Below are 14,856 nucleotides of genomic sequence, written 5' to 3' on the forward strand. Positions count from 1 at the left end.
CTGATCGATTTAAAGATGAATCCCCTTAAGAGTATGCAGTATTTTGAATGTTTTCACCTCGTTACCTTGTCTTTAGACTGCTCTTTACGATGGGTGATTTCTCTCTTCAAAGACACAAGACTCCATCGACAACAAACAGTAATATCGGTGCATTGATCGGTTATTGGGTGGCTTTTGGATCTATATATGTGTCTATATATAGACATATATTTATATTGGCAAAAACAGCAACTAGAGAGAGAGAGAGAGAGACATGTTGTCTAAAATGGCTTGGAGAAAAATAGGATTATGACGCTAAAACATACAAAATGTAAATGTTCGGATTTGAATACACAAGGAAGACTTAGCACTTAGCTGCAGTAAAAGGGTAAAAAAAACCACAAGAAAACAAACAAAAATAGCGGACTGTCCGTTTTTTAAGAACAAGAGTCAATAAAACAGTGAGGCCACCCAACAGTTTCTCAACAACTGGAGTTTCAAAGACAAGATAAAGACACGTTTCCCAGCGTTAAGTAAAAAAAACCCTGCAGATTAATTGTCTCGTGGCCGTGTACCTTCCACGCCAAGCTGTGTGCTCCCGTCTGGAGGGGTCGGATGGAGCGCAACAGCGTGAGCGCATATAAACAGCCTAATGTAAAATTCATGTCTTCTGGGACTTGTTTCTCTGTCATTAATTACCAGCACTGGCTCGAGGTAAAGAGGCACCAAAAAAAAAAAAAAAAAAAAAAGACCAACTGTAGCTCTCGCACAGTTCTTGTCCTCTGAGACGGTCTTGTTATTGAGTCAAGCTCGAATGCACGAAGAATAAAGATATATAAAGACCCGGCACACACGCAGAGACCAACATGTCTTACTCATTGTTGCCTCCACGTGCCGATTGGTCGGGTTTAAGCCAGCGTTTGGGGCGATTCGGGAAAGACATTTATTCTCTTTTTCCAGTCCGTTTAGTAAATATGAAGACAGCAGCCGCTTAGCTTAGCTTAGCTTAGTTTAAGAGGGGCAAACGGCTCACCTGTCGCTCTCGAAATGTCACAAAATCCACTAAACCAGAACTTTTAAAGCTCACAAAACAACAGTATTGGGCAGTGTTGCGTTTAGTAATGTGTCGCAACAATGTGTGAATATTTATTTCAGTACAGTTGCACTTTGTGAACCGTCTTTTGACAATATGCGCTCGGCGGCGCAGTAACGAGTAACTCTGTTGCTGTTGAAATTAGTACATTTCTCCAGTGAGTCGTGTGTAATGTGTTCGTAGGAAGTCAGACCCAATGCTGCAAATTAACATTTTACATCGTGAATGTCTAATCTGTCGCAATGAACGTAATGTAACAACAACTACAATCCAAATTTTGAACGGTGGCTCATTATTAAAAAACACTTTATTTAGTTGAGAGCTAACTGCACGGACAGAAAAGGCTCAGGAAGCGTTGGTTTCCCGCCTGTCCGCCTGTCCGCCTGCTCTTTTCACGGTGCGAAGAAAAGAAAAAACACCCGCCACAGGTGTCGTTTTCATTTGGATCAACAATAAAAACTTTGCTCACCTTTTTTTATTTTTATTTTTTACATGGTTTAGAAATGCGCGCCGGTGAAACAGGTGCGTTTCAGTTCGAGGACAGCTGACTTCCAAGGGAGAGAAAGGAGACGGCAGCACGCATTGATTGGTTTTCAGCCTTCAACGGGAGGCCCCTAAAGGAGAGATGATTTCTAAACTGAGCTCTGCCGGTTCGATATTTCCCTTTTGTGTGTTCGTCATTGTACGGTGGAGGATTAGCCTTGTGAGGGATTCTTCAAAACTCCGACCAATAGAAAACGCCTTGATTTGGCCGTGAGTTGCTCATTGCTCTTTCCTAATGGCAGGTGTTAGGCAACTTGTGATGCATTCATCCCGCCGCACGTGTACGGACATGTAGATCATATTTACTGCCTCGACTATACACGTGTGTAATTTGAGATAAAAATGCTCCTTTAGTGCGAGCGCGATATACATCTCAGATCATCTCAATGTTTGTTTTTTTTGTCATCTTCCCCACAGATTCCTAAATCTCGGGAGATATAAAGTGATACAAAAACTAATTCTGCTTCATCCCCGATGTCTTGATTGACGCTCATGCATTATGGTTTCTTTTTTTTGTGCTCCGTTTTAATTCACACACTCCGGTTTACACTCCTGACAGCCATCCCCCCCCCTCTTCCAAGTGTTCAATCTCAAACTCTTCCATTATTTACAAGAGGTATTATTCAGCATATGGCAACAGTATGCCTTTGGTGTCAGATTGCCCGTAAAGAGTGACTTCACCGCCTCTTGAGAGGAATGGCAGCTAATTGGTGCAGCCCTCTCCTGGCTGAGTGCTACCAGAGGACACGAGCGCGCCTCTCGCCGGAGGGGAACGCGCTCCTCGCAATCAAAAGGAAATTGCCGCTCGCGCTCGCTACAGAGAAACATCAAAATCTGCCCACGGACGCCGAGACTTCTGACTGAGCGCCGGTTACTTGATGTCGTTATGAAATTAATAATGTTGTTTATTCAATGTTGTCGAACGTCCTTCAACATCACACTGCGATAACCCGGAGACACGCCGACTGTAAATAGCCACGAACATCGGAATCTCGTCTTTGATTAAAAAAAAAAACCTCACTCGGTCGGATTAATGAACGCGACGTGTTTTTATGATTCCGCCTGAGAGACCGAACATGAGAGAGACAATGACCGAGTGTCTGGCAGCATGAAATGACAACAAAAAGCGAGTGATAGGATATGGTAATAGATCATGTAATGTATAATTCATTAGGTTTTTATCTCCACTGGGTTTTATGTGCGATTAAGGGGATTAGAAGGACCACTTACTGTTATTTTCATTTTGGTTTAATCTGGCAAATTATGTTCTTTTATCAATGGATTAATCGTTTGATTTCTAAAAAGTCAGAAAACAGCACCTATCACAATATGCCACACGCGTGATATCTTCAAATGAAACCCAAAGATGACATTGATTATGTTAACAGAGGCGCTCGGCCTCTTGTTGCAGCGATAACGAGAGAACGATGGCTGTTTATGCTTGAAAGATGACTCATTAGTCCTCATGAAGCAGATCAGCATTTCGGACTTGTGAAGAAATCATATTTATAATAAATGATATTCAGTGTTTCAGAGGGATGCTTTAGATTTGAAGCCGAAGTTAGCGGAAAACAAATGAACTCACTTTTAAAACACAAATACCCCTCAGATCCCTCTGGCACGGTTTCCCAGTCGGTTTCAAAATGTAAATATTAACTGGAGGAGTTTTTGCCTTCAACAAAGTGAAATTGAATCATTATTTTGGGTTTCAGACTGTTGGTTCAACAACGTCAATGGAAACTTTTGTCGAGGTTTTTCCACCACTTGTGACATGTTCTAGACTGAATGACCGAACAAGAGAAAAAGATTAATGGATAATAAAAATATAAGTTATTCGCGGCCCTGACATGTGTATGAAAAGTATTTCCGTCTTTACGTTGCACTCTATATTCCCAGTCTCCTCTGAATGGATTGAATCCCTCATGATAATATATGCTAAAAGCATTTGCAGAGATGACAAAGTTACATAAAAAAAAACACACACACACACACACACGCCAAGGCCAAACAAAATACGACTGCGCCGCGTATCATAGCGAGATGCAGCGCGGGCGGCGGAGGGCTTTGGACCCGTGACTTGGAGCGATGTGGTCTCTGGAGCCGGTTAATCAGGTGATGACAGCAAGCTGTTACAGGAAATGCATATTAGGGCTGTGGAAGAGCAGCAGTTTGCTCAGGTATGGGGAGGTTTAATATTTTCAAACCCAATTACACTCGCCCTTGTATTGCATTATATGCGTCTATTGAATCAACAGCGTCAGCCGATGCATCATCTCACTTTTCCTGAGACAATAAAAAAACTTCGCTGGCACTACGTACATTTCAAACACTTTTTCCTTCAACCTTTTCTTAAGCCAAGTGAGTCATGAAGTTGATGTACTTCGGCGATGTGTTTCTTCTTCTTCTTCTTCTTCTTCTCACATTTCCACACTCACCTCAGGTCCTTTCTGTTGCTTTTTCGTAGCCGTGGGTGCTAAACGGAGACTTCATCATTTTACAGCGACGTTGTCAGCTGTTGCTTTTTTTTCGCGGCCCCCGCCGACCTCGCGAATGTGCAGCTGACGGACGCGCGCAATGAGTGAAAGCGTAAAAAAAAAAAAAAAAAGGTAATTAGCGGGGGCTGCTGCCAGGGGGAAAAGGTCACGGAGTAAAATGTCAGCACTCGGCCAACACCGCCGGGGTAGTTTGAGGGGTTTATTTTTCTTCTAGTTAGCGCCGCTGGAACACTGTCTTCAACCTCCTGTGGCCTCACAAGCACGTCGCCGGATATCAGCTTTTATAATAAACTCAGATATTTCGCTGGAATGAAGAAAGGAAAAAAAAAAGAAAGAAAGAAAGAAGCAAAGATTCCCCTGACAGGCTGATTAGTGTGAAACGTGAAATGTGGGCTTTGTCACTCTCCTCTCTCAGGAAATGGAGATATGCGTCTGATGATGGAGTGTCAGATAGCATGATATTGCATTTTCCCCAAAAAGCACCCGGGGAACGCGAAGACAACACCGTAGTGCCTTTCACTCTGCCAGACCTCATTGTGGGAGGCTGCTTTTATCTCTAAATATGATCCGGTGGTTGTGGGTAAAAGATGTATGATCATTCATGCAGGAGAGGAGTGCATCATTGTACATGCACATTAACACTCGCTGTGTTTCCCCCCCCCCCTATACACATTGGCTATTCATACTGTATACGATGTATGGATTTCCTATTCCTGCTCTCATTTCCCAGTTATCTCCCGGCTCTCTGCAGCAGCGATCCGTCTGTGCACACGCAGTCGTTTTAAAGCAGCGAGCAGCAGCACACCTGAGCAATGGAGCAAGCGCGAGCGCGCTGGCACACAACTGCACGCCTGTGTGTGTGTGTGTGTGTGTGTGTGTTTGTGCGTGTCTTTTCACACACAGATTTGCTTGGCAGGGGGAGGCGTGGATGGAATACATTGGAATCGCATTATTGCTGATGTATGTTTTTCGCTCGGAGCGCAGCGGTTCTCTCCTTCCCCGCACAGCAGCTTTATCAAAGTGAGGGAGACGAACCAGGCAGAACAAAAGTGAAATGCAGACGGGCTTTGTCTTCATTGTTGACATTTAATCAGCCCAAGGTACTGACTCCGTTGGGGAGGAAATCACTGCTTTGTCAAAGGATGCCCCGCCACCGCTGCTTGTCTTATTTATGGGCTTAAGTACACTAAAAATAGCAAGAGAGAGAGAGGATGGTGTCACGTTGACGGGTTCGCCTTGATTTTGTTTGTTTTTTTCCGTGAAAGTGCAGCGAAGAGGCGGAGTTACGGTCGAAAAGCTGCACGAAGCTTTTTTGATTTCCAAGAATTATGGGCAGCAGCAGTCACTCTGGCAATACCAACAACAAGCCACGGGAATCCAAACAGTTGCAGGCCCCCCCCCCCCCTCCACACACACACTGCTTGAAACGATGAGAGTTCAAACTCAAGGACATTTATGACTCGTCCTCTAATGGGTCCCTCTCTCCTCCTCCTCCCTCTCCCAGTGCCGACCGGCGAGGACTTCTCGGCCTCGCCGCCCGGGCCCAAGACCACGGCCGTCGCCACCACGGCGGTGTCCACCGCCAGGGGCCAGGGGGAAACCACCGCGGCGGGCGCCGATCCGCGAGACGGGAGGGACCCCTTCGAGGAGAACCGGGCCTCGGGCACGGCCGAGCCCACCGTCGCCGAGCTGCCGCCGACGCCCAGGCGCTTCTGCGAGGAGACCAGGAGGAGAGCCATCGACTGGCCCCAGACCCACACCGGGAACAGCGTGGAGAGGCCCTGCCCCAAAGGAACCAGAGGTAGGCCTCGCCGTCTGTCTGTCTGGCACGTACCGGGGACATCTAGTTGTTCTTTTCTTTAGAGCAGCGGTCACCATTTTGGCTACCTGGGAAAGGTCTAAGTTAAGCAGTAGACTGGACATGAAGGTCTAAGTTAAGCAGTAGACTGGACATGAAGGTCTAAGTTAAGCAGTAGACTGGACATGAAGGTCTAAGTTAAGCAGTAGACTGGACATGAAGGTCTAAGTTAAGCAGTAGACTGGACATGAAGGTCTAAGTTAAGCAGTAGACTGGACATGAAGGTCTAAGTTAAGCAGTAGACTGGACATGAAGGTCTAAGTTAAGCAGTAGACTGGACATGAAGGTCTAAGTTAAGCAGTAGACTGGACATGAAGGTCTAGGTTAAGCAGTAGACTGGACATGAAGGTCTAGGTTAAGCAGTAGACTGGACATGAAGGTCTAAGTTAAGCAGGAGACTGGACATGAAGGTCTAAGTTAAGCAGTAGACTGGACATGAAGGTCTAAGTTAAGCAGTAGACTGGACATGAAGGTCTAAGTTAAGCAGTAGACTAGACATGAAGGTCTAAGTTAAGCAGTAGACTGGACATGAAGGTCTAAGTTAAGCAGTAGACTGGACATGAAGGTCTAAGTTAAGCAGTAGACTGGACATGAAGGTCTAAGTTAAGCAGTAGACTGGACATGAAGGTCTAAGTTAAGCAGTAGACTGGACATGAAGGTCTAAGTTAAGCAGTAGACTGGACATGAAGGTCTAAGTTAAGCAGTAGACTGGACATGAAGGTCTAAGTTAAGCAGTAGACTGGACATGAAGGTCTAAGTTAAGCAGTAGACTGGACATGAAGGTCTAAGTTAAGCAGTAGACTGGACATGAAGGTCTAAGTTAAGCAGTAGACTGGACATGAAGGTCTAAGTTACATAGAGGACTAAAATACGCAATGGAGCGGATATAAAGTCCACACGTCGAGTGTCTCCCATCACTCTGACCCGGCTCGTAGCAGAGAAACCAGCTCAGGGCTCACATTAATTCGCTGTAATGTTGAGTTGCATATTTATTACGTCATATTTTATTGCCCACACCATGAAGGCCGGTCCGTAAAAATATTGACTGACACGAAACCGGTCCGTGGCGCGAAAAAGGTTGGTAACCGCGGCTTGAGAGGATATTCTGTAAATGATATAGATTTTGTAAACCTTTATGATCCACCCATCATCCTGCCTCAGAACTGCTCACCCGGCTTACTTACTCATGACCTCGCTGTGTCGTAGAAGTGAATCGATGTGTTTCCAAAGAAACAGAAACGCGTAAGGTCAGTGGTATTTAGATGGTGTAAGGATGCACCATTTGTTTTGGCTGTTTTTGCAGCTATTTTTTAATCTCCTTTATTATTCTCTACTACTACAACTCTGCAGAGGGTGAACAAGGTTAATGGGGTTTTCTTTTCCTTTTTTTTCCTCTCTTTTTTCCCCATTAACATTCGAGCGCTTCAAAAAGAGTCACAGAATCACAGGCTCAGCATACAAAACGATCAGGAACAAAACTTCAAAGATCCTGATAAAAATCCGTAAAAAAAAAAAAAAAAATTGTCCCTGTGACTTTTCCTTCCTGCTCATTTAGTTAGTTTATGTGCCGTTTCCATCTTCCCCCCCTCTGTCTACTAAGTCTGTGACATTCCAGCTCGGGGGCATGTCAAATTTAAAACTGTAATATAACATGATTAGAGCCTGTCACATCCCCGAAAATTGGTGACATCGCTCCTGTTTGCGTGTAATCTGGAAACTCATTTCTTCTTGAGAGTAGACGGAGAGAGAGAGGGAGAGAGTGCTCGCAGAGCATCCAGAGCAATGAAGATGATGGACAATATCCGGGGAGGCTAATGAAAGAGAAAGCGCCGTCAAACGCTCAATCAACGACTTGTTGTCTTAATTACATCCAGACCGCTTCACTTCTCGCGTTTAAAATCAATCCCCCCCTTTTTTTTTTGGGAAGTGTTTGGTTGTCGGCAGCGAGGGGGGTACATGACGCCGTTACACCGGTTCAGTTGTCAATGATACTCGCACAGGAAGTCTCTCACCGGTTACCTTAACACCTCATCACGGAGACTGACAGATCTGTCACAATACAAAGCACGGCTACGGGAGGATGAAAGCCAGGAAATAGACAGTGTTTTGACTGTGGGGCGTGGGGGGAAGGCGGGGTCCTGGATTACATACAGCACGGTGTCGCTGTTGTCAATGCAGCCGGCGTTCGTTAGCGATAATCTTCACCTCGACATGCACGGCGTCTTCACTGTTTACATTCTGAAACGCTTCCAGGCGATAACGAAGCGGAGTCCGTTGTTATCCTCTGTCATTTTGTCCAAGCGATGTAGGACAGCGATGCTTCAGTGTGCCCTCCACTTTTCTTTTGTTCCGTTTTGTGTCGACTGTACAAAGCTCGCTGCCTTTTTCTTTTTTTTTTCTCCAAATAGTTTGGAAGCGGGTTTTTCCTGTCGAGCGGTTTCAGCTTCCTGCCACGGAGACTCTGTGTGAATGAGGGGGGATCAGCGGGCAGCGACTGTATGTGAGCAAAGGGTCTGGCTTCCCTCCAACTGTTGTGTTTATTCTGTGCTCCTCGCAGGCATCGCCTCCTTCCTCTGCACCGTGGCGGGGAGCTGGTGCTCCAAAGGACCGGACCTCAGCAACTGCACATCCCACTGGGTGACTCAGGTGGCGCAAAAGGTAAGACGGGGGAACGTGTCAATTACAAAATCTAGCAGCGAGCAAACATTAGGTAATCCAACGGCAGAGATGTGGTCAAGGGTAAATATCATATAAAGACGGAGGGAGAGGGTTCTCCAAGTGTGGGAGCAGAAAGAAATGAGCCGTCAGGATTAAACGCCAACTTCTGCAATCGGTTGTCTGAGAATCAAAGAGCCGGAGCTTCTTTCTTTTCGCCGCCTGTCCCGCTTTGATGTTCTGCAGTCATGCAGGTGGAAATCTAATGGAGACGCTCAGATAAGAGTTTCAGGAGCCGGAGCGGACCCGTAATGCAGCACAAACACGCAGCATATTGCATTCTGAGGAGATTCCCCCTGACCTGGAAAAAAACAACACGCAGCAGGTTCAGAGAGAGTTTCAGGGGGCTGGCGGGGTGCATTGTGGGAAATGTGGACGTGACCAACTGAAGAGACGGGCCCTCTATCTCTACACTAGCAGATTCTACGCAGGTTTATTTAAAAGTTTACTCAAGAAAAGCGTGATGTTTTGAGTGCAGGGTTGACTATTGTTGTATAGAAGCTGCTCACATATGCAAAACCCAGTCATGGTAAAGCTCCAGAAGGGGTTTGTTCTTTGGGAAAACATTCATGCTGCGTTTGGGGCACGTTGGCGCAGCGGTAGGATGAAGTCAGGAATGCTCGGTTATTATTCCAAGATGGCGACACCCATATCTAACTTCACGTAGTACAACATGAGTCTCGGTGAGATTTTGACATATTTTCTAATTATCCAGATCGAAAAAAGTGTTCACTTGAGTTTAATGCATTGATTTCATTTTTATTTAGATGTATTTTGCCAGCGACAGGGTTTGTTGTTTTTTTTTTTCAGCCGCTATTTGTTGACACTTCTGTAGCTTTTCCTGCCAAATCGTAGATAACACAGCTGTCAGAAATGTCTGATATATCTGACTCCGAATTACACCTTGGAATCTGAATGGTATGCATGTTGTTCCCACTCAGTCGCTCGTAATTATGGCCCGTGTGATATGACATGAATGCTGCATTGGCTTTTCTCTCTCTCTCTCTGTGAAGTTTAATTGGCAGTGCAATTCCGAAGTCACATTCGTGATTGATGTGTTGCTTCATTTCCTCTTTGTGCGCAATGGAAAAGTAAATTGATTTTGTGTATAACCCCAGAAGCGTCATACCGTGAAGATAAGCATGTGGTGTGTATGTATATTTCTATATTGATACTGTATAACATATATAACATATGTAATATATAACAGGATGAAATTGGGTCACAGCTCCGTTGAGGGAGGACGGGTTTGAAACACTTTAATCACAAAATAACTTTTGGAATTCACTGATCACAGATGAGACAACACACACTGACAGCTTATTATTGTTCAGGGTACTGGTGTGTTTTCTTTATTTATTTTCCTCAGCTTGTTAGTCGCAGTTATGCTATTATGTTCCCTGCTAAACACGCGCTCCTTTTGTTTGTATTCATTCTGCACACAATCACTTTTTTTCTTCTTCTTCTTGTGTTGCGAGCGACGATGACTCCTAGGTGTATGTGGGAGACGTTATTTCAGCTCCAGCTCACAGAACCGCCTCAGGCGAGCATCACTGACTCCCTTCTCCCCCCCCCCCAACCTCCCCTACTGTTCTCCTCGTCGCTGTTTTTAGATCCGAAGTGGCGAAAACGCCGCTAATTTAGCCAACGAGCTGGCACGCCACACACAGGGCCCGGTGTTCGCCGGCGACGTGAGCTCCTCGGTGCGCCTGATGGAGCAGCTCGTGGATATCCTGGACGCTCAGCTGCAGGAGCTCAGGCCCAGCGAGAAGGACTCAGCTGGACGCAGCTTCAACAAGGTACTGTGGAAATATCCTGTCTAACTTTCTCCGTCCTCTTTTTTCTTTCTTTTTTTTGCGCCCCCGCCTCTCCGTGCCAGCACGACTCAGGACATTCATTAGCGTCGACGCCCGCCAAGACACACGGGCCTTCCGAGGCACTCGGCCACATTAGTAGGGCACGCACGGTCTCAGGTGAGGGGGGTTAGGGAGGCGGGTCCAGCCCCGATGGGGGAGGTGTAGGAGGGGGTAGCTCATTCCTCCTCAGCACCCTGGTAATTACCGGCTTTGGAAACACAGGCTCACCTGGCAGCTCTTAGAGGAGCTAATGGCCACCAGCCCCCCCGCCGGCACAAAGAAAAACTTCATCGCTGACAAGTGTGGAACTGCTTCTGTTCTGCCGGCACTCATCAAGAAAAGAGTAGGCCCGCGAGATGTACCTACGTCTCTCGGCTGGAGGCGGTCCCATGTAGAGATGAGTGACAGGTTGAATAACATTGTTATTCAGATTCCCTCCGCAGCAGTTGCTGTGTAAACAGAGGTAAAAAAAAAAGAAGGTTATTTGCACCAAAATGACGCCCATTGTTTGCGCCTTCATGCTCAAGACAGCTACTTCGCCGCGACGCAATTGAGCGTAAGAGCTTGCAGGATTTCAGCGCGTGATTGGCTGATGAGGATCGGCAACAATGGCGGGAGCTGAAGGGGCCAAACCGCTGGTTTTATTGTCTTTGCTAGAAATCACACCCACGGGATTTGTATTCAAGGAGCTGGAACGCCGGTGTGATCCCGCTAAGTTTCGTGCCACAAATCAACAAGTGGTGCGCCGAAAGAAACCTCGTCGTGGTCGCAGAAACCTTTCCCTACATGTGTTTTATGATGTGGAGGTTTGCAATCTGGAGACAAAGAACATTTTAACTCGTTGTTTTCTTCTTCTGTGTGAAAGCCCCGGCTTGTCTTTCTCCTCCCGTTTGATTGAATTAGGTCTACAAGGCCACGTACTTAATGCCAAGACGCCGGCAAAGCTTGTTTTTTTCCTTCAACAAGATTTTTCCCTTCATGCCACGAAATACAAACGACCTCCTCCCCCATTGTTTATCCCCCTCAATGTATTTTAAAGCATCGCTAATGGGCAGCATCACAATCTAGCCTCAGCATCTTTTCCCTCAAACACTAACTGTGCATTTCCCATCTCCTCCCTCTCACTATTATGCGATCCATATTCAGATTTCTTTTCTTTTTTTTCTGAATTACCCCCGAACAGCATTCAGAGCTGTCGGAGCATTTCAAGGTTGTGGTTTATAGGCCGATGCCTTTTTTTTCTTCTTCTTCTTCTTCTTCTTCTTTTCATTAATTCTGTAATGGTAAGTGGCATGATTTAATGCGTCCTGTGTTTCTTACCACCTCTCTCTACAATCTGTCTTTTGTGCTTGATCTTCTTATTGTGTGGAAAAGCTTCAAAAAAGAGAGAAGACATGCAGGGCGTACATGAAGGTATAACTCCTACTGTAGGCTTTCTGTGTTGCTTTTGTACCCCCGTTTTCCTCCCGCCTGACCAGCAGCATGCGGCACTGTGTGTCTCTGTGTCCTTGACTGTCCTCTGCAGTGTGTGCCTGGTGACCTGCTGCTTGTACAAGATGTGGCTGCTTCCTCCTCTGACTCGGCTGTCTGTTTCCCCGTCATTCTGTCCATCTGAGGACGCCACTGTCAATATCACTCTGTCTTTGTCCCCCCGCCCCTCCCCTGCTATCACTTGTACATCTTTCTTTTTCGTTTTCTCTCTCTCTCCTCCTGTTCTTCCTCCCCCACTATTTCTCTCTCTCTCTCTCTCTCTCTCTCTCTCTGCGTCTCTCTTGTCGGCTTTTCATACATTGTGTGAATAATTGCCTTCCCACGGTCGTAATTGCACCTCCCTGTCAGCCAGAAGTGTGATCAAAGTGGCAGTGTGCTCAATTTTCACTTGCTTACATTGTACAATTTCTCGTCTCCCTTGTCCCCTTAGCAAAAAAAAAAAGAGTCTCCTCTCCCATTGCAGTTGTGTTTTATCTGTGAGATTAATTTCTGAGCCCATTAATATGTTTATGTTCCATTCTGATTTTCCAGTCCCCCCCTCACCCTCCAGACATTTTGCTTTTCCTTTGCTCTGTTGAGTAGATTTCCTCGGGTAGGTTCTGCTGAAAGACAAGGGCATGGTGTAAACACTGGGGAGGACATGCATTGCATGGCATACTACAAATGAACAGATTCTGTCTTTTCCAGCGGCTCGTGGGGCCTCTCTGCAAGTTTGAGTTGTTTTTACTCGAGGTCTCCATTTTACTGAGCGATAAAGGAGCGCCGCCGTTCCCTCGGCTGACTTCGAGATGTCTCTCTAGCCGCGCTCGCAGCACGACTTCACGGATGGTTAGAAAAAATAAGTGGTTAATTACGCTTTCGTGCGCTGACCTCTGGGTTGACTAAAACATCCAAGAATATCTTTTTTTTTTTTTCTCCACGGCCGTCAGTCAGTGCAGCGCTTACAAAGCAGAGAATGACGTGAGAGTCCACGCTACAGTTGTTGAGAGATCGCCGTCTGTAGCAGACATTCATGGCGACTACGATACCCGTTTGGGGGCGGGACTTAATCGCAATTTGTCCCCAATTACCTTGTGTTTTGTTTTTAAAAGCTGTGAATGAATCAATCATTATTCATGTCACACCAATGCAATCATTGCGTGCTGTGTTTTTAATAGCGGATAGTTTTAAGGTCTTTGGGTTGATTCTTGCAGACAAAAAAAAAAAATGGCGTCCGTGGCTTCGCTCTGTAAGTTTCATGTGCTGGTGCAGAAATACCTGTCTCCCCCTTCACTCCCTATCCGTGTGAAAATGCTTAGAGGTGCGTGCGCAGCTTCACCTGAAGGTCTCCGTTTGGAGGTTTGGGGGTTGGAACATATGGTCACCCCGAACCGCTGGTCGACCTCCGTTGCTCTTGAAATCAGCTCCTGTTGTTCGCTGAGCTCATTTAATTTATTTTTTCTCTGAGCTGCGGCCGCGCTACGCAGCCTCCTCTGGTTGCACCCCAGCGATTTGTAAAGTGACCTCCAACCAGGCGAGAATTAAACAGGATCCAGTCCGAACACGGATTCTTTCTGCGCGACACAAATTAGAGACGGGCGACTTTTTAGTCTCCTTTTGGATTTCATGGGTCTTTTAAAAATGGCTCACCGCAGAGGGGGGCGAAGGGGAGGAGGAGGAGGAAGAGGGTGAAGGGCGAGGACCATTTAGTATCTGTCTGGTTGTAATGTCTCCGACTCCGTAATGGCCACTGCTCTCTCTGCTGCTCACACACACTCACACACACACACACACACACAGAGCGACTTAACTCCCATCATAGTCACAGCTCACAAGCCTCCAGTTGCCTGCAAGGTCGGGGCAACAGAGATTGATTTCTGTGCCCAGGCCCGAGATATAAAAGACACGCTGAGCGCGGCCGCGTCTGGATGCAGTCATCGCCGCCGCAGTTTAATACGAGCTCAGTGGTTAAATGTTGCGGTTAATCATATATTGGTGCAGACTTCGCTTGATCCCCTTTCTTCTTATTCCAGGCAAACGGATAATCCTGTCTGTGGTCAATTAGTGTTTTGGATAATCACAGCTGTGACAAATTGGTACAGTGAGCAAGGGCTTGTTGTCGCTAATTACCGTTCCCGCGGTGGGCCTCGCCGTGGTTAATGGCACCTATGGTTAAATTGTCACTCTGATTTACCACGCCGAGGCTTTCGAGCCGGATTCAGAGCCTCTGAACCGGCGGCGGGCAGGAGTCGCGAACTCTCCCCGAGGTCAAGAGGAAACTTGTTTTTTTATCAACATGCGATACTTGTGTGAGTTTTGTGGAATGTTTTGCTTACTTACCGCTTATCAGAAAGCAGGAAATGAAAGGATTTCCATTGAAAAACAAGCTGAAATGTCGTCGTCTTCCCCTCCCCTCCCCCCACCATCTCGACTCAAACTGCCACTCACGGACATGAATTTCCGGGATAATGCCCACTTTCCTGCAGCAGAGTAGTGTTCAGGGCCATAATGGGGCGGATCCCGTCAGGGAAATAATAGTTTTGTTCGTGGTGGTAATTGTTCTTTTGGAAAAATAGCAGCTTGGAACCAGGAGTCGAGAAAAGCATCGTTGTAGACACATCAGCGGAGGGAAGAGGGGAAAACACATTTGGTTTGTATTTCCTCTTCCCCTGAAGCACTTTTACATTATTCCAAAAATAAATTGGTCCAATAGAGGCTGCTTAGATTATTTTTTTGTAAACAGAATAATAAATAATACATCCTGCATTTTTTATGATCATGATTATTTCAGCTTCCCTTGACGTTCTTGAGCCCTCGTGTCTCCAGTCGGAGTGATCTTGATATTTA

At 46.2% G+C, this 14,856-nt stretch overlaps 1 protein-coding gene across 11 annotated transcripts in view; it reads left to right on the top strand.

Annotated features, from left to right (window-relative positions):
• Nucleotides 1-14,856, top strand: part of LOC137804799 (adhesion G protein-coupled receptor L2-like) — an 86,951-nt gene that overhangs the window by 49,923 nt on the left and 22,172 nt on the right. For 8 of the 11 annotated variants that reach the window (XM_068604200.1, XM_068604191.1, XM_068604233.1 and 5 more), the window contains 4 exons: nt 5,615-5,911; nt 8,526-8,626; nt 10,297-10,482; nt 11,914-11,952. In XM_068604200.1, coding sequence (XP_068460301.1) covers nt 5,615-5,911; nt 8,526-8,626; nt 10,297-10,482; nt 11,914-11,952 — 623 coding nt within the window. The remainder of the gene's footprint in view (nt 1-5,614; nt 5,912-8,525; nt 8,627-10,296; nt 10,483-11,913; nt 11,953-14,856) is intronic. The other 3 variants (XM_068604216.1, XM_068604242.1, XM_068604224.1) reach the window with 1 other exon arrangement.

The sequence above is a fragment of the Clinocottus analis genome, unplaced genomic scaffold (assembly GCF_023055335.1).
Source record: "Clinocottus analis isolate CAN_PGR_092001 unplaced genomic scaffold, fCliAna1.0.p SCAF_11, whole genome shotgun sequence".
NCBI classification, from domain to species: Eukaryota; Metazoa; Chordata; class Actinopteri; order Perciformes; family Cottidae; genus Clinocottus; species Clinocottus analis.